Here is a 23522-nt window from a genome sequence, read left to right on the forward strand (position 1 = left end):
AGATTTAGGAATTTAAAAAGTTTACTAGGTTGTAGGGAAGATGGGTTTATTTTTTATAAACTTGAACTAGAATGTTGAAAATAATAAGGACTGGGGCATTTCCTAAAAGCCAAAATATTTTAAGGTGAAAGTTATTTCTTTTTGCTTAATGATTGAGGGAAAAAAAGGGGTGATACAGGCTTGCTTTCTATTATGAGCTTTCATTTGTAATTTGATGAAGATTTGTGTTAACTTGCTATAGATAGATAGGTAAGGAAACAGTGGTGCCAGAATTTGTCCCTGATTAAATATAGATCTGTGCAGGTCTTGAGTAGATGAATTTAAATGCTACTTTATCAGTAAAGGTTCTTTATTATACTGAGAACCTCCAACCTTCTTTCCAGCTTTGTTTTTCTACACACTTCCCGTTATCTGACTTACATGTTTTACTTGTTTACTTTCTCTCCCTTGCCCCCATACACTGGAATGTAAGCTACATTAAAGCAGAGTTTTTTACATTTTTATTTTGTTGATTGCTTTATTCCCAGTAGCTATTATCATTTATCTTTTTTCCTTGCTTTCTATACACAGTATTAGCCACTAACTCACTCATTTCTGTTCAGGGTTATAGTTCAAGCCTTTTTGCTCGTACCATTTTTATCAAAAAAGTTTTTCCCAAACTTATCAATACTGTATTCATCTTTGAAGCCTCTTTGGAATTCTCCCATTCTCCTATTGCTGAAGGTAGTCTCTTTTAAATGTCATGGAAGCACACATTTGACACTTTGCTGAGACTTTTAATAACTACTTCTGTTTTTACTGTGGAAAAGGGTATGAAAGTGTTACAGCCCTTTACTGTTGGGAAACCTAATCAGATAAATTTCTGGAGGTAAGATGGAAAGGCAAAACTTCTTTAGAGGTTAAGCAAAGGGACTATAATTAACTGTTTAATAACCATAACAACAGTTATGACCAGAGCAACATAATAGATAAAGAGACAGTGTTCACGACGTGAAAGAGAGAATCTTCACTGGGTAATAGTCTGGTCTTACAGCTTTTTAAAAAAATACTGCTAATAATCTTAGGTTGTATTACAGTCTCATGATTGTACAAATGGATGGGAATATCCCTGTATTTGCCCAGGATCAAGAGACTAGGAGACCTCTTATTCAATGTGTCATTCTTTGCTTTGTGTATTAGTATATAGTAAAAGGAAATACTTCCTTTACCATAAATGTTATTTTATTATGTGGCCCGTGCAATTATATGTATATACTTTTTTTTTCTTTTTTCTTTTTTTTTTTTTGAGACAAAGTTTCACTCTTGGTGCCCAGGCTGAAGTGCAATGGTGCAATCTCACCTCGTTGCAACCTCCACCTCCCGGGTTCAATCGATTTTTCCTGCCTCAGCCTCCCGAGTAGCTGGGATTACAGGCATGTGCCACCACGCCCGCCTAATTTTGTATTTTTAGTAGAGACGGGGTTTTCAGTGTGGTCAGGCTGGTCTTGAACTTCTGACCTCAGGTGATCCACCTGCCTCAGCCTCTCAAAGTGCTTGGATTACAGGTATGAGCCACCGTGCATGGCCTATGCATAGTTTTTATGGTCTCAGTTCCTGGGATCAGAGGATTTAAATTTGGAAGGCCTTTTTTTTTTAATTTATCCCTCTTGTTTTACAGATGAGAAACTGAAACACAGAAAGTTTAGTTTGTCCAACAACCACTGGAGACAATGCCAGTTGGTGACAAATCCATCTTGTCATCAAGTGTTGGGCTATGTTTCCCACCTACTTAGAACAAATCTTAATGAGTAATACTACAGAATCACTTGGGTTTTTACTTGTTATACTAAGAGGTAAAATTCTGGAGACCATTATAGCAAAATGATGTGTGTCTGTGAATTGGTTAAAAAATTGTTTCTTTTAGACATAGCACTCTTTCAAAATTTGTTATATAAGCTATATATATAAACTATATTATAAACATAGTATATAATGTTATGTTAATTTTAAGATAAATCATAAAAACCCCCAAATCTTAAACCTTAACGCCAAATAAATTTTAAAAACAGAATCATTGAGAGAACAAGAATTACAAAATTATCAAGCCAATAGTATATTTTAAGTGATTTTACGATACATTCTGTTTCTAATGTTTCAGGCCTGATGTTCATGTAACATTCTGAGTTCGTATGTATCTGGTCTTATTTTATAGCATTAGTCAGTCTTTTATTAGTTACTTTTTGCATTTGTTTAGTGAGTTAAGAATCTCTTCATACATCTTGGGAACCTGCATATGTGTCTGGATATGGCACTGTCGACTAGACTGATACTGGGTTAATAGGAAAATTAAAAATTTTACACATGATACTATACCATCTCCTCTCTACACCTGAGGGTATAAACAAAAAGAGCAAAAACTTTCAAAGTCCAAAATCTCACCAGCACTTTGAGAAAAGGCCTATTTTCTCTGATGAAAGACTATATTTGTATGGTTGCCCAAGTGGTTAGTATCTACTTAAGATAAAAGTATTCAAAATTAAGAAGGCTGTCCTCTACCCTAAAAAGGATTGGTAGGCTACTCGAATGAAATGATCATAAAACACTAGTTATTTAAGGTGGGGCTCCTATACATTGAAAATATCATACTTTGTTTTAAAAAGAAGTAATATCCAGGTATGGAGGGAAGAGGATAAAAAGCACTTTGAGTATATCTTTCTAACTAAAATTTACTTGTATTTGCTAATGGCTTTGTTCCTTTATTTTAATACAGTAATACTTTATTTTCCAAAACAAAAAGTTGTAGTGGTGTTGTATACCTTAAATGCCAAAAAAATAAATAAATAAGTAGTTTCAATGTGTTGTAGATAAAATAAAAGAAATGATTGATCTCTGCATTAGATTGTGTTTAATCAAATGGTAAAGTAAAACTACACATATCAGATGACAGCATAGCTTTAAAAATGAGGCTTGGAATAAAGTCTTTCAAAAATGGTTGTGTATACTCTGTCTACAAAGGAGGTATTATGATATGTTTGTATTTATCATCATTCTAGATAAAATGATGGTTTAGGGGAGAAAAGAGAAAAAATTGTGAATGTCTGTGTGTGTGTGTGTGTGTGTGTGTGTGTGAAACAGAGTCTTGCTCTGTCACCCAGGTTGGAGTGTAGTGACGCAATCTTGGCTCACTACAACCTCCATCTCGTGGGTTCAAGCAATTCTTGTACCTCAGCCTCCCAAGTAGCTGGGATTACAGGTGCCTGCCACCATGCCTAGCTAAGTTTTTGTATTTTTAATTAGACACAGAGTTTCACCATGTTGGCCAGGTTGGTCTCAAACTCCTGACTTCAGGTGATCCACCTGGCTCGGCCTCCCAAAGTGTTGGGATTATAGGCATGAGCCACCGTGCCTGGCTGTGAATGTATACTCATTACTTTGACCTCAGTACTGTCATTGAGTATATTCATTTGTTTATTTTATTGTTATTGAAATTAATTTTTTGTTTTTATATGCCGTTTTCTTCAAGACTAAAAGTATGGATAACTTTCAGGTAAAATTTTGTTGTTGTTTCTTACATTTGATATCTTTTTGTTTTGTTTTGTTTTGAGACGGAGTCTAGCTTTGTTGCCCAGGCTGATGTACGATCTCAGCTCACTGCAACCTGCCTTAACCTCCCCAGTAGCTGGGATTCCAGGCGCCCACCACCATGCCCAGCTAATTGTTGTATTTTTAGTAGAGACAGGGTTTCACTGTGTTGGCCACGTTGGTCTCAAACTTCTGACTTCAAGTGATCCTCCTGCCTTAACCTCCCAAAGTGCTGGGATTATGAGCGTTAGCCACCACACCTGGCCTGATGTCTTTCTTAAATTTTTAGTTTAAAGATCACAGGTTGCAAATATATAACTCAGTGAGTTAATCACCAGTGATAACCACAGTTATTTGATAACTTTTTTTTAAGTTATTTTTTATAATTTAGAAATACAGGGTAAACAATTTAGACAAAATTTAAACAAAAATGGAAATTTCATATAAAAAGGATCTGGGATTTTAAAAACTTTGTATATACTTCAAAATCATGATTAAAGTGTAGTTTGGGTTCATTATTTTAAAATGTTATACGTGTCTTCTGATGTTAAAGTTTGTTTTAATTGTACAAGTAATCCTGAATCCATGCTCATGGGAAGAAAGAAACTTAGTCAATATTAAAATACTAAAATATGTAAAGAATTAAAGGTGAAAGTCATTCTGTACAGTTCTGCAATATTCTATTTCTCTCTCCATAGCTACTGCTTATAGTTTAGTGTTTAATCTTGCATACCTTTTTTTTTTTTTTTTACAAATTTTTTTTTTATTTATTATTTTTTATTTTATTTTATTTTATTTTTTTTTTATTTTTTTTTAAATTTTTTATTTGATTATAGGTTTTGGGGTACATGAGCAGAGCATGCGAGACAGTTGCGTAGGTACACACATGGCAGTGTGCTTTGCTTTTCTTCTCCCCTTCACCCACATTTGGCTTTTCTCCCCAGGCTATCCCTCCCCACCTCCCCCTCCCACTGGCCCTCCCCTTTTCCCCCCAATAGACCCCAGTGTTTAGTACTCCCCTTTCTGTGTCCATGTGTTCTCATTTTTCATCACCCGCCTATGAGTGAGAATATGCGGTGTTTCATTTTCTGTTCTTGTGTCAGTTTGCTGAGGATGATGTTCTCCAGATTCATCCATGTCCCTACAAACGACACGAACTCATCATTTCTGATTGCTGCATAATATTCCATGGTGTATATGTGCCACATTTTTCCAATCCAGTCTATTATCAATGGGCATTTGGGTTGATTCCAGGTCTTTGCTATTGTAAACAGTGCTGCAATGAACATTCGTGTACATGTGTCCTTATAGTAGAACGATTTATAGTCTTTTGGATATATACCCAGTAATGGGATTGCTGGGTCAAATGGAATTTCTATTTCTAAGGCCTTGAGGAATCGCCACACTGTCTTCCACAATGGTTGAACTAATTTACACTCCCACCAACAGTGTAAAAGTGTTCCTTTTTCTCCACATCCTCTCCAGCATCTGTTGTCTCCAGATTTTTTAATGATCGCCATTCTAACTGGCGTGAGATGGTATCTCAATGTGGTTTTGATTTGCATCTCTCTGATGACCAGTGACGATGAGCATTTTTTCATATGATTGTTGGCCTCATATATGTCTTCTTTCGTAAAGTATCTGTTCATATCCTTTGCCCACTTTTGAATGGGCTTGTTTGTTTTTTTCCTGTAAATCTGCTTGAGTTCTTTGTAAATTCTGGATATCAGCCCTTTGTCAGATGGGTAGACTGCGAAAATTTTTTCCCATTCTGTTGGTTGCCGATCCACTCTAGTGACTGTTTCTTTTGCCGTGCAGAAGCTGTGGAGTTTCATTAGGTCCCATTTGTCTATTTTGGCTTTTGTTGCCAATGCTTTTGGTGTTTTGTTCATGAAGTCCTTGCCTACTCCTATGTCCTGGATAGTTTTACCTAGATTTCCTTCTAGGGTTTTTATGGTGCCAGGTCTTATGTTTAAGTCTTTAATCCATCTGGAGTTAATTTTAGTGTAAGGTGTCAGGAAGGGGTCCAGTTTCTGCTTTCTGCACATGGCTAGCCAGTTTTCCCAACACCATTTGTTAAACATGGAATCCTTGCCCCATTGCTTGTTTTTGTCAGGTTTATCAAAGATTGTATAGTTGTATGTATGTTGTGTTGCCTCCGGTGCCTCTGTTCTGTTCCATTGGTCTATATCTCTGTTTTGGTACCAGTACCATGCTGTTTTGATTACTGTAGCCTTGTAGTATAGTTTGAAATCCGGTAGTGTGATGCCCCCCGCTGTGTTCTTTTTGCTTAGAATTGACTTGGCTATGCGGGCTCTCTTTTGGTTCCATATGAAGTTCATGGTGTTTTTTTCCAGTTCTGTGAAGAAAGTCAATGGTAGCTTGATGGGGATAGCGTTGATTCTGTAAATTACTTTGGGCAGTATAGCCATTTTCACGATATTAATTCTTCCTAACCATGAACATGGAATGTTTCTCCATCTGTTTGTGTCCTCTCTGATTTCGTTGAGCAGTGGTTTGTAGTTCTCCTTGAAGAGGTCCCTTACGTTCCTTGTGAGTTGTATTCCAAGGTATTTTATTCTTTTTGTATCAATTGCGAATGGCAGTTCGCTCTTGATTTGGCTTTCTTTAAGTCTGTTATTGGTGTAGACGAATGCTTGTGATTTTTGCACATTGATTTTATATCCTGAGACTTTGCTGAAGTTGTTTATCAGTTTCAGGAGTTTTTGGGCTGAGGCAATGGGGTCCTCTAGGTATACTATCATGTCATCTGCAAATAGAGACAATTTGGCTTCCACCTTTCCTATTTGAATACCCTTTATTTCTTTTTCTTGCCTGATTGCTCTGGCTAGAACTTCCAGTACTATATTGAATAGGAGTGGTGAGAGAGGGCATCCTTGTCTAGTGCCAGATTTCAAAGGGAATGCTTCCAGTTTTTGCCCATTCAGTATGATATTGGCTGTTGGTTTGTCATAAATAGCTTTTATTACTTTGAGATACGTTCCATCGATACCGAGTTTATTGAGGGTTTTTAGCATAAAAGGCTGTTGAATTTTGTCAAATGCGTTCTCTGCGTCAATTGAGATAATCATGTGGTTTTTGTTTTTGGTTCTGTTTATGTGGTGAATTACGTTTATAGACTTGCGTATGTTGAACCAGCCTTGCATCCCCGGGATGAATCCTACTTGATCATGATGAATAAGTTTTTTGATTTGCTGTTGCAATCGGCTTGCCAATATTTTATTGAAGATTTTTGCATCTATGTTCATCATGGATATTGGCCTGAAGTTTTCTTTTCTCGTTGGGTCTCTGCCGGGTTTTGGTATCAGGATGATATTGGTCTCATAAAATGATTTGGGAAGGATTCCCTCTTTTTGGATTGTTTGAAATAGTTTTAGAAGGAATGGTACCAGCTCCTCCTTGTGTGTCTGGTAGAATTCGGCTGTGAACCCGTCTGGACCTGGGCTTTTTTTGTGAGGTAGGCTCTTAATTGCTGCCTCGACTTCAGACCTTGTTATTGGTCTATTCATAGTTTCAGCTTCCTCCTTGCTTAGGCTTGGGAGGACACAGGAGTCCAGGAATTTATCCATTTCTTCCAGGTTTACTAGTTTATGCGCATATAGTTGTTTGTAATATTCTCTGATGATGGTTTGAATTTCTGTGGAATCTGTGGTGATTTCCCCTTTATCATTTTTTATTGCATCTATTTGGTTGTTCTCTCTCTTTTTTTTAATCAATCTGGCTAGTGGTCTGTCTATTTTGTTGATCTTTTCAAAAAACCAGCTCTTGGATTTATTGATTTTTTTGAAGGGTTTTTCGTGTCTCAATCTCCTTCAGCTCAGCTCTGATCTTAGTAATTTCTTGTCTTCTGCTGGGTTTTGAGTTTTTTTGATCTTGCTCCTCTAGCTCTTTCAATTTTGACGATAGGGTGTCAATTTTGGATCTCTCCATTCTCCTCATATGGGCACTTATTGCTATATACTTTCCTCTAGAGACTGCTTTAAATGTGTCCCAGAGGTTCTGGCACGTTGTGTCTTTGTTCTCATTGGTTTCGAAGAACTTCTTTATTTCTGCCTTCATTTCGTTGTTTACCCAGTCAACATTCAAGAGCCAGTTGTTCAGTTTCCATGAAGCTGTGCGGTTCTGGGTCGGTTTCTGAATTCTGAGTTCTAACTTGATTGCACTATGGTCTGAGAGGCTGTTTGTTATGATTTCAGTTGTTTTGCATTTGTTGAGCAGTGCTTTACTTCCAATTATGTGGTCAATTTTAGAGTAGGTGTGATGTGGTGCTGAGAAGAATGTGTATTCTGTGGATTTGGGGTGGAGAGTTCTGTAAATGTCCACCAGGTTTGCTTGCTCCAGGTCTGAGTTCAAGCCCTGGATATCCTTGTTGATTTTCTGTCTGGTTGATCTGTCTAGTATTGACAGTGGAGTGTTAAAGTCTCCCACTATTATTGCGTGGGAGTCTAAGTCCTTTTGTAAGTCATTAAGAACTTGGCTTATGTATCTGGGTGCTCCTGTGTTGGGTCCATATATGTTTAGGATCGTTAGCTCTTCTTGTTGTATCGATCCTTTTACCATTATATAATGGCCTTCTTTGTCTCTTTTGATCTTTGTTGCTTTAAAGTCTATTTTATCAGAGATGAGAATTGCAACTCCTGCTTTTTTTTGCTTTCCATTAGCTTGGTAAATCTTCCTCCATCCCTTTATTTTGAGCCTTTGTGTATCCTTGCATGTGAGATGGGTTTCCTGGATACAGCACACTGATGGGTTTTGGATTTTTATCCAATTTGCCAGTCTGTGTCTTTTGATTGGTGCATTTAGTCCATTTACATTTAGGGTTAATATTGTTATGTGTGAATTTGATACTGCCATTTTGATGCTAAGTGGCTGTTTTGCCTGTTAGTTGTTGTAGATTCTTCATTATGTTGAAGCTCTTTAGCATTCAGTGTGATTTTGGAATGGCTGGTACTGATTGATCCTCTTGCATACCTTTTACATGCAGAAACCTTTACAATTTGTTTTACTTTTTAAAAAATATAAATAGGGCTCTATTTTACAATGTATTAATATTCTTTTCATTGTTACAATTTTGTAATGGTTCTCTTGATGGATAATTGTTTTCAAACTGTTTATATTCATTTCTGTAGAGATAGTTTTGTTTCCATTTTTTAAACTGTCACTTGTAAAACACTTTCTTTTTATAGAAACTTATGAGATAGCAAGATGTATAAGTATGTAATACATTGTGATGGAATGTAATGATCACAAGGATCAGTGACAGTTTTGATGATCAATTGCAGTTATAAAATAAATGAAATATATTCTGGAAAAGTCGTGGGCTTTTTGTGTTATTTGTGGAATCATTAAAGGTAGTCCCTCACTATTAACAAGTTTGTTTTGACAGATAATATGTAAGGCACTGAATTATAACAGGTATTAGAAACATTGCCTATTTTCCTTAATCCTTTAGACAGGATTGCTTCCCCAGTTATCAGAGATTTCTCTACCCTCTATTTACAAAGGCTACTGTTGGTAGGAATTGCTCTCCACACTACTTTTGCTGCCATCCACAGTTAGATTACCCAACAAATATACTAAGTGTTTAGCAAAGCAGACTCCAAAAAGTAAGAGCAGTATTTATCTTACCCAGAATTTTACAATTAAAAATTTGTAAATTATTTCTCTGTATGTGTATGTATGTATGTGTACAGTATAGTGTTGCATGCCATACATAGGGTGAGACATCAGAGTGCCTTAACTTTTTCAGTGTTTGGCACCTCTGATTTGGCTCTGTGACCATTTATTCCACCTTTTTACCTTGAAATTCCACAAATTGGGCTCTTGAAAGTACCTGGCATGGTGCCACGCACCTGTATTCTCAGCTGCTCCAGAGGCTGAGGCAGGATTGCTTGAGCCCAGGAGTTTGAGATGGAGATGAACTGTGACCACACTGCTGCACTCCGGTCTGGACAACAGAGTGAAACCTCATTTCTAAAAATTATTGGGCTTGAAACAGGCTGATTTTGCCCTACCACAAGTAATTGCTTTTGAAAGTAGCTTACAATTCCTCAGTTTCTTCCTCTTATGGGGGGAAATACCTTTATAGGAGGTACCATGAGGCCAGTATCTAATAGACTCTATCATCATTAGCTCACTTCCACACGCTGCCATCTCTCTGTACCTCAGTATAGTTTGGAAAAATTATAATTTTGCTACCACTGCACCTCTCCTTCTCAGTAGAGAAGAGTCATGTAAGAGAAGAATCCCTTCTTATTTCTAGACGACGTAATATCCCATTTGGGAAGAAACAGCCAAGGAGAAAAAAGATTTTTTTCTTTTTTGAAGGGACTAGAACTTTTATAGCTCAGCAGATTTGAACAAGTTTGACACTAATTCAACTACATTATATTTTAACTAGGATTCTGAGTATGTTTGCTAATCTAACCACAATATATACCTATATATCACTTGAAATTTGCCTTTAAAGTCACAAAAGCAGAAAGCACTGCAGTGCTTGTAACACTCTTCCATATTATTATAGGTAACTAAATGACCATGGAATCTGGAGCCGAGAACCAGCAGAGTGGAGATGCAGCTGTAACAGAAGCTGAAAACCAACAAATGACAGTTCAAGCCCAGCCACAGATTGCCACGTTAGCCCAGGTATAAAATACATGGAGGGATACCAGGTTGTGTCTCTTCATAGAGGAATATGATTCCAAGAGAATTTAGTTGTTATTACAGAGATGTACATAGAACAAGCAGAAATATTCGTACAATATCAAAATTCCTATTTACTTATTAGCATATGTTTAGAAATGATAATATGAATTCAATAACAACAGTAAAATATATTGTTAATAATACAGTATTTTTAGTGAAATGATCCAAAAATAGTTACATTTTAAACTTATGGGTAAATTAATTGACACTTTCAAATAAGGGAAGAAAACCTTGGCTATGTATGACAACTGCTTTTTTTTTTTAATGCCACATTTATTTTTCAGCAATGTAGATGCAGATAATATGAAAGCCTAGGTTTATATACCTAAACTGAAAATCAGGATAAGCAAATAAGTTGACATGTAAGGAAATTTTAAGGATGAGAGTAGTTTTAAATATAATTCCTGATTCTTTCATTTCATCTTTGTTCTTAACATCCTATCTTTAAGAATATTTTCTCTGATTCTTACGATTTCGTTCGCATGTATTTTCATCAAATATTTTATTAACAGCTATTTACATAGATATGAATGAGAAAGGTGATTAATTTAAAAAAAATTGCAAATACAAACCTGCTAGGTAATAGTGTGATACCACCTCTTTCAGATGAATGTTCCCAGGAGAATATAATCCTTGCAGAAGCTCTGATATATATAGCTTCAGTTTCTCCAAGAGTTTAAAAGTTCCCAGAGAAGTCATCTAGCAAGAATGAATCATGGGAAATAGAGGGCTCACCACACTTGGAGTGTCTGGCTGAGATAAAGTGTGAGCCAGATACTGGATTTCCAACAAGAATATAGCCAGAAGGAGTGGGCTACTCTGTTTTCTCCTAAGGCCGCTAGGGTTTACCTTCGGCCTTCAGGAATAAGACAAAGCCAAATACATTTAATGTACTCATATGAGGCAGGCTGCAGGAATGAAGGGGAGAGAGCCAGAACTTCCATCAATACAGGGTCAAGGTAAGAGAGCACAGATAAGAATCTGGGCTCATCTGTGCATTTTGCACTCTAGTAAGAAGAAGATACAATGCTAGGCCAGGCACCATGGCATGGCTCACACCTGTAATCCCAACACTTTGGGAGGCTGATACAGTTGGATCACTTTAGGTCAGGAGTTCAAGACCAGCCTGGCCAACATAGTGAAACCCCATCTCTACTAAAAATATAAAAATTAACCAGGCACGATAGTATACACCTGTAAATCCAGCTACCTTGGGAGGCCGAGGCGGGAGAATCACTTGAGCCTGAGAGGCAGAGGTTGCAGTGAGCCAGTATTGTGCCACTGCATTCCAGCCTGGGTGACAAAGCAAGACTCCATCTCAAAAAAAAAAACAAAGATGATACAGTGCCAGCAGGTGTCTTTTTGATAATAGTCCTTAATATATCTATCTCTGGAGTCACACTATTTTGTACGGTCTAATTGTCCCCAGGGTTGGTTGTATTGTTTTAACCTGGGAATTCGTTTCACCCTACTTCCTTTTTCCCACAGTTTGGGTTCTTGATATGGTAAACCATGTTTTTCAATGGTTTCATGAGAAAGAAGGGCTGGCTGAGTAAAGACAGCATGTTATAAAAATTGAATGTATATGTGTGCCTTAAAAAATATCTAGAAGATCTACAGCAGAAATATAAAAAGTGATTAGCTATGGGTGCTAGTGATATAAAGGGTTTTATTTTTCTGTATCAGTATTTTATAAATTTATAATGAGAGGAGCCATTATATACAGTTATTAGTGTAGAAAATGGATTATTCATTGAGTTAGCATGGTATATTTTTTGTAGAGAAGACTCAGAATAGAGAACATAGTAACTGCTTCAAATATTAGAAGAGCATTTATATGGAATTGAGATGAGATATTTTGAATAAGGTTATAGTTCTCAAACTTTAGTGTAGGGGAAAGTATCATTGGGTTCCTGTTAGATTTGACTTTATAGAGTATCCTGTGTGACTCTAATGAAGCTATTCCCTGAGCTACATTTTGAGAATCAAATAAAACTAAGCAAGACTCATAGTGGCCAGAGAGAAAGTGATTAATAAGGAAGGACTTTCTTACTCTCCAAAGTTGGAAGCTCCTAATTGTAACCTATATGCCAAAGACTCTGTCTTTATAGAGATCTTTCTCCTAGGCTTCACAGTCAAATATTTCACTCCCTGCTAAAATAAACATCTCTATAAATTCAGATGTCAGATTAGTTTCATCATCTTCCATTACAGCCCCAGTCACCTAAAAGCTTGACCTTCCTTCTTGCATTCTCTTTTTCAATTAAGGACATAGTCTACCAATTCTCTCTCAGACATGAAATGTGGGTCATCTGCAATTCCTCTCTCACCTTTTACCCATTCATAAAGCCCTTTCTGGACTGCTTCCAAATTTTCACAAAATCACTTTCCTCATTCTCATTTCTTCTACTACGAACTGCCCTATTTTTGGCCTTCATCATCTTAACTACTGCATAGGCTTTCTTTCTTGGTCTCCCCACCACCAGTTTTTTCCCCCTGAAATATATATCTTTCACACTGCCACTAAAGTGATCTATCAAAATGGAAACATGATGGTATTCAACAGTTCAAAATTCTTTCAGTGGCTCCTCCAGTACCTTCAAGATAAAATGCAATTTCTTTGATGTGCCATAATACAGGCTTTTTATGACTGGCACATCTAGCCCCACCTGCCTCTGTTATTTTCATTCTCCCAACTTCATACATCATACAATAACACACTTATGTGCTCTAGTGGTGCTGAGCTTCTGGTTATCCCTCTCTGCCACGTATGCTATTTCTCTTTGTTTTTGCCACTGCTCCACTCTCTACTTAAAATTCTGTGCCTCTTTCCTGTAAGTAATAGCAAGTTTTAACTTTTTTTCTTTTGTTTTAAATTCACATTCTTCCCTGGTAGCTTCCCCCTCTCTTAGGTTGGGTAGAGTAATTCTCAGTGTGTCTTTTTCTTTTACTGCACTGAACTTCTGTCTCTCTTCCCCATTTACTGCAAACCTCATTTACTGCACTGAATTGTGTTTACTTGTGTCTCTTCCCCATTCCTTCACATGCATATCCCCAATAATGTTTTTGAAGTCAAGAGGCTTCTATCTTTCTCACTTTTGTAGCTTTAGTTCTAATATTATTCCTGGAACATAGGTTCCCAATAACTGTTTCCTGAATGAGTAAATTAAATTCCTATCCCTGAATGTGTTCAAGCATAGAAGCAATAAATACCATGCGATAGACATGTATGATTTAAGGACCCTTTTAACCTGGATACTGACTCATTAAAACTGCCTTAGTTCTAGAGTTAGTAGGTCATGTTTGCTCATGCTTGAGAGCAGTTAGATTTTAGAACCTGACTTATTTAACATGATATTCTGAAGAATTTTATGTTTCTTCAAGGATAGTATATCTGTTGACCTTGGGTGAACACTTAATCTCTTTGAGCAGTTATTTCTGTTTTTAAAATGGAGATCCTTATCACCCAGTCTTCAGTTTCTTCAAAGAGCAAAATCAGAAATTAGAAATGAAAGCAGGTGGGAAAATGTGAAGAGCACCATACAAATAAAGTGATAACTCGTGTTCAGAGAGTCTGTGTTACATATTTGATATAACATTAAAATAGATTTTGTATTTTGTCACTTGGGAAGAGCTGAAAACTGTAGGGGTATATTTTTTGGCCTTAATAGTGTTTTCCTTAAAGAATATTAAATTTAGTCATTACTTTCATATTGGTGAAATACATATCTAGCAAAAAGGTCACATTTTTGCTTCTAATCAGTTATTTCATATTGAGCACGAGTACTGCCAAAGAGTATCTGTGATGATAATTCTTTTCTATGTTCAACATCATAGGTGTCTATGCCAGCAGCTCATGCAACATCATCTGCTCCTACCGTAACTCTAGTACAGCTGCCTAATGGGCAGACAGTTCAAGTCCATGGAGTTATTCAGACGGCCCAGCCATCAGTTATTCAGTCTCCACAAGTCCAGACAGTTCAGGTATGTGTATAAAAAGTTCTGGATCTATTTTAATAACTATTGTTTATAGCCATATCTCTCTCCTTTCACTAGTTATGATAATAAGGACACATCTAGTTCAGAGTTTATTTTATTCACAGTAAAGGAATATGCTGCATCTATATAGTCACCTTATGTATAGGAACATATGTACAAAAGAGCAAACATAAGAAAATGACTGATTTCTTAAGCTGCAGAAGAAAAAGAATTGATTGGGAAAAATAATGAAGTACATGAGATAACATGGAAGTGTTTGGGAGAAACTGAAGGACTGAGATGCAAAAATAACAACTAATTTTCTAAATCTACAACTGGAGAAAAATAAACCCTTGATCAAAATTTAATAACCTTACCTAAGATATTATTTGAACTTAGAAATTACATAAAGCATTTGTAAAATCAGCTGTGCTTAGGGATTTCAGCCACAGTATGTACTTTGAAATAATAATATATTCAGAGGGTACATCTTAAGGGTCAGGAATTATACTATGCATGTTATCTTATTATTTGGAGAGAAGAGATCTTTCCTTTGGGTTTGATCCACAGGTAATAAAGGCACTGTAGACCTTTGAAGGTGACTACTCTATTTAACTGTAGGGAAACAAGAGCAGTATAGATATTTGCAATTGAGCTTATTGAAAAAAAAAGACTTGAACATTCATTCAAGTAGGCCATAACCCCAGCCTCCCATTTCATATTTTTTGCTTCACAGTCTTCCTGTAAGGACTTAAAAAGACTTTTCTCCGGAACACAGGTGAGTCCTAGGTCCTAGATTTGGAGAGAACTATTATTAGAAAGGAAGGTGAGAAAATATTCTTTATGTCTTTGTCCTTTTCCTCTATAAACATGGAATTTCAAGACTTGAACAAAAACTTCAGAGATCTTCTGGGTCTAGGCCATACTTGTTACCTACCCAGCCCTTAGTCTGTTGCTTAATTCTGTATAACATTTCTCCCCTCTTCCTAATGGTAATCCAGCATTACTTGAACACGTTCAGAGAAAGGAAGCTCAATCTCCTGAGGTAATCTATTTACAATTAGGAGTGATTGCTAAAATATTCTTCTCTATAGTGATCCAAAATATATCTTTCTAAAACTTTTACCTAGTGATCCCGGGTAAACACAGGTTCTATTCTTGGAAACTAGATTAGCAAGTCTAATTCCTGTTCTATTGGACTGCTTCCTTTTCCCCATCCCCGGCACCCTTCCTATTTTTAAGAAAATTTTCAGACTAAACAAACTATTTTTCTTTTGCCATTTATTAGATGGTATAACTTTGATTCCTCTTCACCATCCTGGTTGTTTTCTTCTGGGTGAGAACTGTTATGTTTTCTTTACATATGGTAACTAGAATTGATTAATATTTGTAGAGGGGAGAAGTGCTCTTTGTCCTGGAAGCATTCTATTAATGTCCTCAGTAGATTTTGTCAGCCATTTTATACTATTGAGTCATCAGACTGCTATTACCCACCTCTAGTTCATTCTGTCTTTGTGCTTTTGGTTCGCTTTGACATTTAAGTGGGAGTGGGGCGGGGGGGGAGAAATAATGTTTTTGTGTGAAATCATCAAGTTGTATGAATTTCCATAAGACACTGGGAATGGAATTTGTTAACAAATGAAAGATAGTGTTGTGTATGTAAAGATCTAAGAACTTGATATTTCTATGAAATCACAATGACTGAGAATAGTCCTTTGCTTTAGTTTTTATTCCATTAAGTGCTACCTTACCATTCTCCATACTGTGCTATTACGAATTCCCTACCCATATTCTCCTCTTGATAATAGTTAAAAAAAAATTGATCTGCTAGTGAGAAGACCTAGATTCCAGACTCAGTTTGGACATTAGTAAGTCAAATGACCTTAGACACATCTATCTTTCTCTTTTTGACCTTGGGCACATCTACCTTTCTCTTTTTCACTTGTAGAAGATCTTTCTATAAAGAACACAAGTTACAGCTACAAAATTTGCTAAGATTACTGTTTTTAATTATAATATGTGATATTGTTGATTGTGTTCTTGATTTTAATCTGGGACAACATAATTTGGACATGGAGAATTTTATGGCCATTAACTATAGAATTATGTATTTTTTTTTATTTGTTTGTATTCATCTTTAAGGAACACATTTTTCCTTTAAGGTCTGTTAACATGAGCTGCACTTTTAATTTAAAGAGTGTGTATTTATAAAAGAAATGTTGGACTTCTTGAATCCTGGATTCTACAAACAGAGATACAAATACATTTTTTTATTTAAAGGGCCTAAACTGTGAGTGTCTATTTTAATGATTATCTTAGCCAGTTAATAGTGATTAGTGTTAATAACTAGAAAGTAGTTTATATCAGAAGAGATGATCAAACAAGGAGAGGGAATGGTCCTCCAAACTTCTAGATGGAAGATCTCATTAGGATTCCAGAATAAAGTTTCCAAAATATACAAGGTACATTTCTTTTGATGTGAGAATAGATTATTACTTTAGGTTGTCATTCATTCCTGCAACAAATGTTTATTGGTCACATGCTATGTGCCAGTCACTGTTCTAGTTGCTATAAAAGACAGCAATGAGCAAATAATACTTCTCTATTCTCAAGAAGATCATACTTTAATGAAAAGAAACAGACTATGAAGAAATAAAGTATGTCAGGTGAGAAGAAGTACGAGAGAAATAAATAAAGCCAGGGGAAAGGGATGGAGAATGATGTGGAGGAAAGGGTGTTCTACTTTATGTAATGTGGTCAGGGAGCACAGCAGAGACCAGAAGGCAATGAAGAAGGCTAAGGCATGCAGATCCAAAGGTTTGGAAGTGATGGTGTACTTGGGATATCAAGGAATAACAGAAAGGTATGGCTGGAATAGAGTAAGCGAAGAGGGAAGTGATTGGAGATGCAATTTACAATGTAAGTTTGTCTACTTTAAAATCTCAAATCTATACTTTAAAAACCCTATAAATAGAATTTTCTAAACTGTTCAGAAGTCTTCTGGAGTTTCAGCACGTGTTGGACTTATTTGTTAAAAATAGAACATTGTAACACCTTCCTATTAACATGCAATAAACTGACTTAGAGCCAGGGAGATGAAGATAAACTAGATAAATCTCATTGAACGCTTGCATAATTGGTAAATGAAAATGATCATTTAGTAAGCACACCTAAAATGCACCTAGTTTTGTTACTTACATATCATGAGTTTTCCTTTTTCAGTGCCAGCAGTTGTTAAATCACATTTCAGAAAACCTAAGCTTAGAATCTGATTTCTAAATGACTGTTATAAAGTGCTAAATGAGGCCAGGCTCCCGTGGCTGATGCCTGTAATCCCGGCACTTTGGGAGGCCGAGGCAGGTGGATCACTTGAGCTCAGGAGTTTGAGACTAGCCTGGGCAATATGGCAAAACGCTATCTCTACTAAAAATGCAAAAATTTAACCAGTCGTGGTGGTGGGCACCTGTAGTCCCAGCTACTCAGGAGGCTGAGGCACAAGAATCACTAGAACCTAGGGGATGGAGGTTCCACTATACTCCAGCCCGAGTGACAGAGTGAGACTCTGTCTCAAAAAAAAAAAGGAAAACTGTTAAACGATTTTTTAATGAAGCATATTAAATCATATAATTCTCACTATCCTGAAAAATTATATGACTTCTCTTTAAGAAATGTAGAAATTTTTAATATTTATGTTTATCCTATCTCTTTAAGAACTCTTGTTTTATAATATGAATACATAAAATTTAGAAACAAGAAAATGTATGCCTATGTAAATTTTTCTTATTTATAAAAGGTACATGCAGATCAAAAGAGTTTGAAGATCATTGATCTAGACTTTCAGTAAGCTTCTTGATCCAATGAATAAAACACTGTAAGACCAGAAGCAGTGGCCAGTGGTGTATAATCTTGAACCCAGGAGTTCAAGACCAGTTTGGGCAACATAGCAAGACCCTGTCTCTACCAAAATAAATTAAAAATTAGCTGGGAGTGGTAGTGCATGCCTGTAGTCCTAACTACTCAGGAGGTCGAGTCTGGAGGATCACTTGAGTCCAGGAGTTTGAGGCTGCAGTGAGCTGTGATCGCACCACTGCATTCCGTCTGGGTGACTGTGTGAGATACTGTCTCTTAAAAAAAATTTTTTTTAATTAAAAAAAAAACTGTATCCAAACCATAAATCGCAACCCTACTGAGGGAGAGTACTTAAGTTTCCAGGGGAACATGTATAGTTTTAGGAAACATCGAATATTACCATTGCTTTGATTGGTTCTGTTACATTATGGTTTATTTTAAAATTTCCAATAATCAAAACAGAGAGTCCTCCACCTTTTCAATATAAACAGGTAGTGTGGGTTTTAAACAAACCAAAGTTGAGAAATACAGATCTAAAACTTTATGTCTACAAGTGGTAGTTTAGCCTTTTGAAAAATTCATTTATGTACAAGTAGCCAAATTAAAGACCTGTTTAAGGAATTCAGAAAGAAGTTAATAAGTGACAGGAAATGAGAACAAAAGGAAGGGGTTCCATCACTGGAATGTGATGATGATATGTGATATTTATGATTGGGATATAATTTTTCATATGTATATTTTCTGTTATTTGTAAAATAGGTTTTTGATGTGATTTTTATTGATCTCAGTAATGTGGGTTCAGTATGATTTTTTTTTTAACAGCAGTTCTAGGTTCACACCAAAATTGAGAGGAAGGTACAGAGATGGCCTATATACTCCCTTCCCAGCTCTGTGGATAGCTTCCACTATTCTTAACATCCCCCCTGAGACTGGTACATTTGTGTTACAATTTGATGAACCTACATTAACACATCATAATCACCCAGATCCATAGTTTACATTAGGCTTCATTCTTGGAATGTATATTCTGTGGCAATATTTTTATTATTGATTAATTGATAGATTAGGGACTCCATAGGAATTGGCTTCATGGCTTACTTCTCTTCAGATAGTATTCCCAAAGAGGAAGTGTTACATTCATTTCAATGCTCTGAATTCTCTTTACATTTAAAAAGTTGTAAGCGGTAAATAGTAATAAGTTAATTCCTTCTGTGTGAATTGACAAAATCTTATAGATCAGAAAAGGGCAACCTTTTATTTTTTAACTAAGGGCCATAGATCCAGAGTTAGAAAAAAAAAAATCAAAGGACACAGACTGAAAAACATAAATGCCCATCACGGTGGCTCATGCCTGTAATCTCAGCACTTTGGGAGGCCGAGGTGGGCGGATCACGAGGTCAGGAGATCAAGACCATCCTGGCTAACATGGTGAAACCCCGTCTCTACTAAAAATACAAAAATTAGCTGGGCATGGTGATGCACACCTGTAGTCACAGCTACTTGGGAAGCAGAGGCAGGAGAATCGCTTGAACCCAGGAGTTAGAAGTTGCAGTGAGCGGAGATCATGCCACTGCACTGCACTTCAGCCTGCGTGACAGTGTGATTCCGCCTCAAAAAAAAAAATTGTTTTATTTCAAAACTATCATGTGGGCAGTTGACATGGCATGTTTTAACATTGTTTCAATGAGTTCCAACTTGGAGGCAGGTTTGTTCCTTAATCACTATATGTTCTTAAGAGAAGGTTGGGGCATATGAGAGTCAGGCAGTGGGCACAGAAAGAGCCACAGAGGAACTAAGTGGATTCTGAGTGGATTATTAATGAAGGGAAATAACAGTTGTCACAATACTGTTGGCTTTGAGTTCAGTCTTGTTATTCTTTGAATTTCTGATCCTTTGCTCAGGCTTTTTCATAGTTCCTGATCTTCTGTGTATGAGAAAGTTTGTGCAGAAACTCTTTCATGTGGGCTACTTACAGCAGCTACTGATTAATGTAAAACTTTTCTGTGTGCTCCTTTTTCAGTAATTATAGCATTATTACCTTGCTGAAAATTACAGACTACATTCAGCATTACCCATCTTTTTATCTGTCATTTGTGAATTTATTTTATGTTGCCTGTTGATTTTTATGTCTTTCAGACTGTACTTAGACTTTAAGGTGTTTGGATGGGGCAAATTACTTCATTATATTTTACTAAAAGTTACTAGATTTACCTGGTTTCATTTTTAAATGAGCATGCATATCACAAAGCCCTGTCAAAATGAATGCTCACTTTGCAGAACCGTTAGGTTCAGACCACACATAGATTATGCTTAGAATTTCTCAAGTACCTCTGAATATGTTTTCTTACTGCCATTGCCATATATTTTGACATGGAGTTAACCTACAAAGACCCTTTTGTCTTGTTTAAGTATAATTCTTACTCTGACAGCATAATGTGCACCTAGTTCAGGAAAGGTTTCTGCTGTTTAGAGAAACTTTGACAGTGTAAATTTGACAATCAAGCATAGTTAGGTAAGTGAACTCTTCTAGTCTAAAAAGGTGTGAAAATGCCACTGGTTGCTGCTTCTAACAAAGCTGGTTTGAGACTAGAGTGGTCTGGTTTGAGACTGGAACCACGAGGATTTTGATGCTGGTAAGGATGTCTAAAATGGAGGTACTAAATATTGACAGTGGCTCCACTACTTCCTAGCTTTGTGACTTGAGTGAGTTATTTCTTTGTGCCTTAGTTCTTCCATCTGTAGAATGGATATAAATAGTTATAGTACCTATCTGGCACCTACATTACTGTGAGTATTAAGTAATGTAGGATACGTAAGTGCATTAGCATAACACCTGGCACACAGTCATCTGTAAATTCCAGTTTCTATCATTAATATCCCATGTAAAATCTTTATTCACTTATCTTCGTTACTTTTCAGTCCAGGGATTCTTAACAGAAATGCATAGTTCTTTACCTTGAATTTTTACTTAAAAGTGATTATAGAATGCTAACTTTGAAACATGTTAGGAGTTTTTCCTAACTTATTAGGAACAACTGTCAGGGATGTGATAATGGATCACCGGTCTTATTGTACAACTAAATATATTCATAAGTGTTTATACCGTTAAAGAATATATGTATAGTCACTATATAGACTTAGGGCCAAATATTTAGCCATCCATTTTATGCCTTATATCAGAAACCTTATTTTAATTGGTAGTTTTTTCCAATAGATGTAAAAAAAACTGATAAGTAATACTGATGGATTCAGGATTTATTACATGGAGTCCTGTAATTAAACTGTAGCTATTTTAGGTTCTTTAACTTCATCTTAGTTTAGTAAGTAAAGGGAAGGGGAGAGTGATTGATGTAGTTATCTCCCATAAGAACTGATTTCTTTTTCTACTAAATCATATATACAGTTTATATATGACTTTTTGTATTTCACTTCTAAATGAAAATTTTATAGGAACTAAATTTGATTATCAAGATAAAGTTTTTCTTTATTTTCAGATTTCAACTATTGCAGAAAGTGAAGATTCACAGGAATCAGTGGATAGCGTAACTGATTCCCAAAAGCGAAGGGAAATTCTTTCAAGGAGGCCTTCCTACAGGTATGGAATTTAATAGAATCAAAGATGCTATTAAAGGAAATCTTAGGTAGTTGCAGATAAAGAGATGTCAAAGACCATTAGTTGCTGAAGTCATTTCCTTATAGATTACTTCTCTTCATCTTGAGTTACTTGTCTCAAATAAAGTGAAGCTTATCCTACATAATAAGAGTACTTGTAACTCTCACCAGTCCTGATATTCTGTTTCTGTTTCTGATTCTGTAGACTGTGCTGGCTGCCTTTCTGTTTAAAAAGTTTGGAATACATTTGATAAGGTTATAGCATTTAAAAGTTATAAGCCAACTCTGAGGCTCTGTTATTTATCTACTTAGTAACATATTTCAAACCATTTTTTATGCCATGGTACTTACCAGATAGCTATTTATTAATTTAAAAATTGTCTTGGGGTAATGCTTTACAAAGATCCTCTAATTTTAGGGGTAGTTTACTGTAATTTTTATCTTCAGCTATAGATGTTGCCTAGTCCATGCCTTGCCTCCAAGGTGAACCAAAACCATTTTTAAATACGTAAAAATTAGCTCCACATTAAATATTTTCAGGAAGGGCAAGTTGACTTCAGCTTTAATACACTTCAGACTCATAATTATCTTGCTTCTTGTTAATATAATTTTTTTTTTTTTTCTTTTTTGAGACGGAGTTTCGCTCTTGTTACCCAGGCTGGAGTGCAATGGCGCGATCTCAGCTCACCGCAACCTCCACCTCCTGGGTTCAGGCAATTCTCCTGCCTCAGCCTCCTGAGTAGCTGGGATTACAGGCATGCGCCACCGTGCCCAGCTAATTTTTTGTATTTTTAGTAGAGACGGGGTTTCACCTTGTTGACCAGGATGGTCTCAATCTCTTGACCTCGATCTCTTGATCTCTTGACCTCTCAAAGTGCTGGGATTACAGGCATGAGCCACTGCGCCCGGCCAATATAAATTATTTTTATTTTTGTATATTCGTATTTTTCAAAGGGGTGGTCTTTTCCCCCCACTTGGCTACTAAACTAACCCTTTTCTCTATCCTCACAACTAAGAATCCTAAGTGACTAACAATAAATTGATTTTGAGGTCTTACAAAATTTTGTATTACCAGTATATGTTATATGTATTTATATTTATAATTTATTTTAAATATAGCTAACGTTAGATTTTAACTTTGAAGTATATCTCATGTTAGTATATAACACATTTGATCCTGAAGCAAATCCAACCAAATACTACTAGTAATTACATAGGTAAATATGAAAGCCAGGATTATTATACTTTTGGTTTGTAACTCCTCTTTTTTTCTATGTGATTTAAAAGACAAAGGGATAAAACAATAACCATAAATTTCTGTGAATAAGCACATAAAACATATAAAATACATAAAACAATAACTAAATTTCTGTGAATAAGCACATATATGAAGATGTCATTTTTGATAACAGTATAAAGGAGCAGAGTTTATAACTAATTTATTACAAATTTAAGATACCAAAAATTACTTGGGTTAGGGTTTTAGGGGTTTTTCCCCCCTCTTTCAGTGTGATTATGTTATTCATTTGAAATATGGTACAGTTCCTTTGTTTTTGTGTTCCATTTTAGAGTTTCTGTCCCCATCCTTGTTGATCTTTTTTTGTTTTTCTAGTAAGGGAAACATTTAACACTGTACCAAAAGTCAGAATTGCACAAAAAAAGTATACGCATTAGTGCCTCCCCATTTTTTTTTTTTTTTTTTTTTTGTCGTTTTCATTTCTTTCCCACCCATCTGCAGTAAATAGCTAAATCATTAAGCTCTGGTTTATCCATTCTGATTTTTTGTCTTGAACAGA

The 23522-nt window shown here is 36.0% G+C and overlaps 1 protein-coding gene across 8 annotated transcripts in view; it reads left to right on the forward strand.

Moving 5' to 3' along the window:
• CREB1 (cAMP responsive element binding protein 1) overlaps positions 1 to 23522 on the forward strand; it is an 82964-nt gene that overhangs the window by 22638 nt on the left and 36804 nt on the right. For 5 of the 8 annotated variants that reach the window (XR_013519078.1, XR_013519076.1, XR_013519077.1 and 2 more), the window contains exons 2-4: positions 10106 to 10227; positions 14125 to 14271; positions 21609 to 21709. Coding sequence is in view for 4 of the 8 variants with exons in the window: in XM_035305472.3 (XP_035161363.1) it covers positions 10114 to 10227; positions 14125 to 14271; positions 21609 to 21709 (362 nt within the window). In the remaining 4 variants the exon portion in view is untranslated. Of the gene's footprint in view, positions 1 to 10105; positions 10228 to 14124; positions 14272 to 15001; positions 15044 to 21608; positions 21710 to 23522 lie in introns of all 8 variants that reach the window. The other 3 variants (XR_004744822.3, XM_035305470.3, XM_035305471.3) reach the window with 1 other exon arrangement.

This window comes from Callithrix jacchus, chromosome 6, assembly GCF_049354715.1.
Source record: "Callithrix jacchus isolate 240 chromosome 6, calJac240_pri, whole genome shotgun sequence".
Lineage (NCBI taxonomy): Eukaryota > Metazoa > Chordata > Mammalia > Primates > Cebidae > Callithrix > Callithrix jacchus.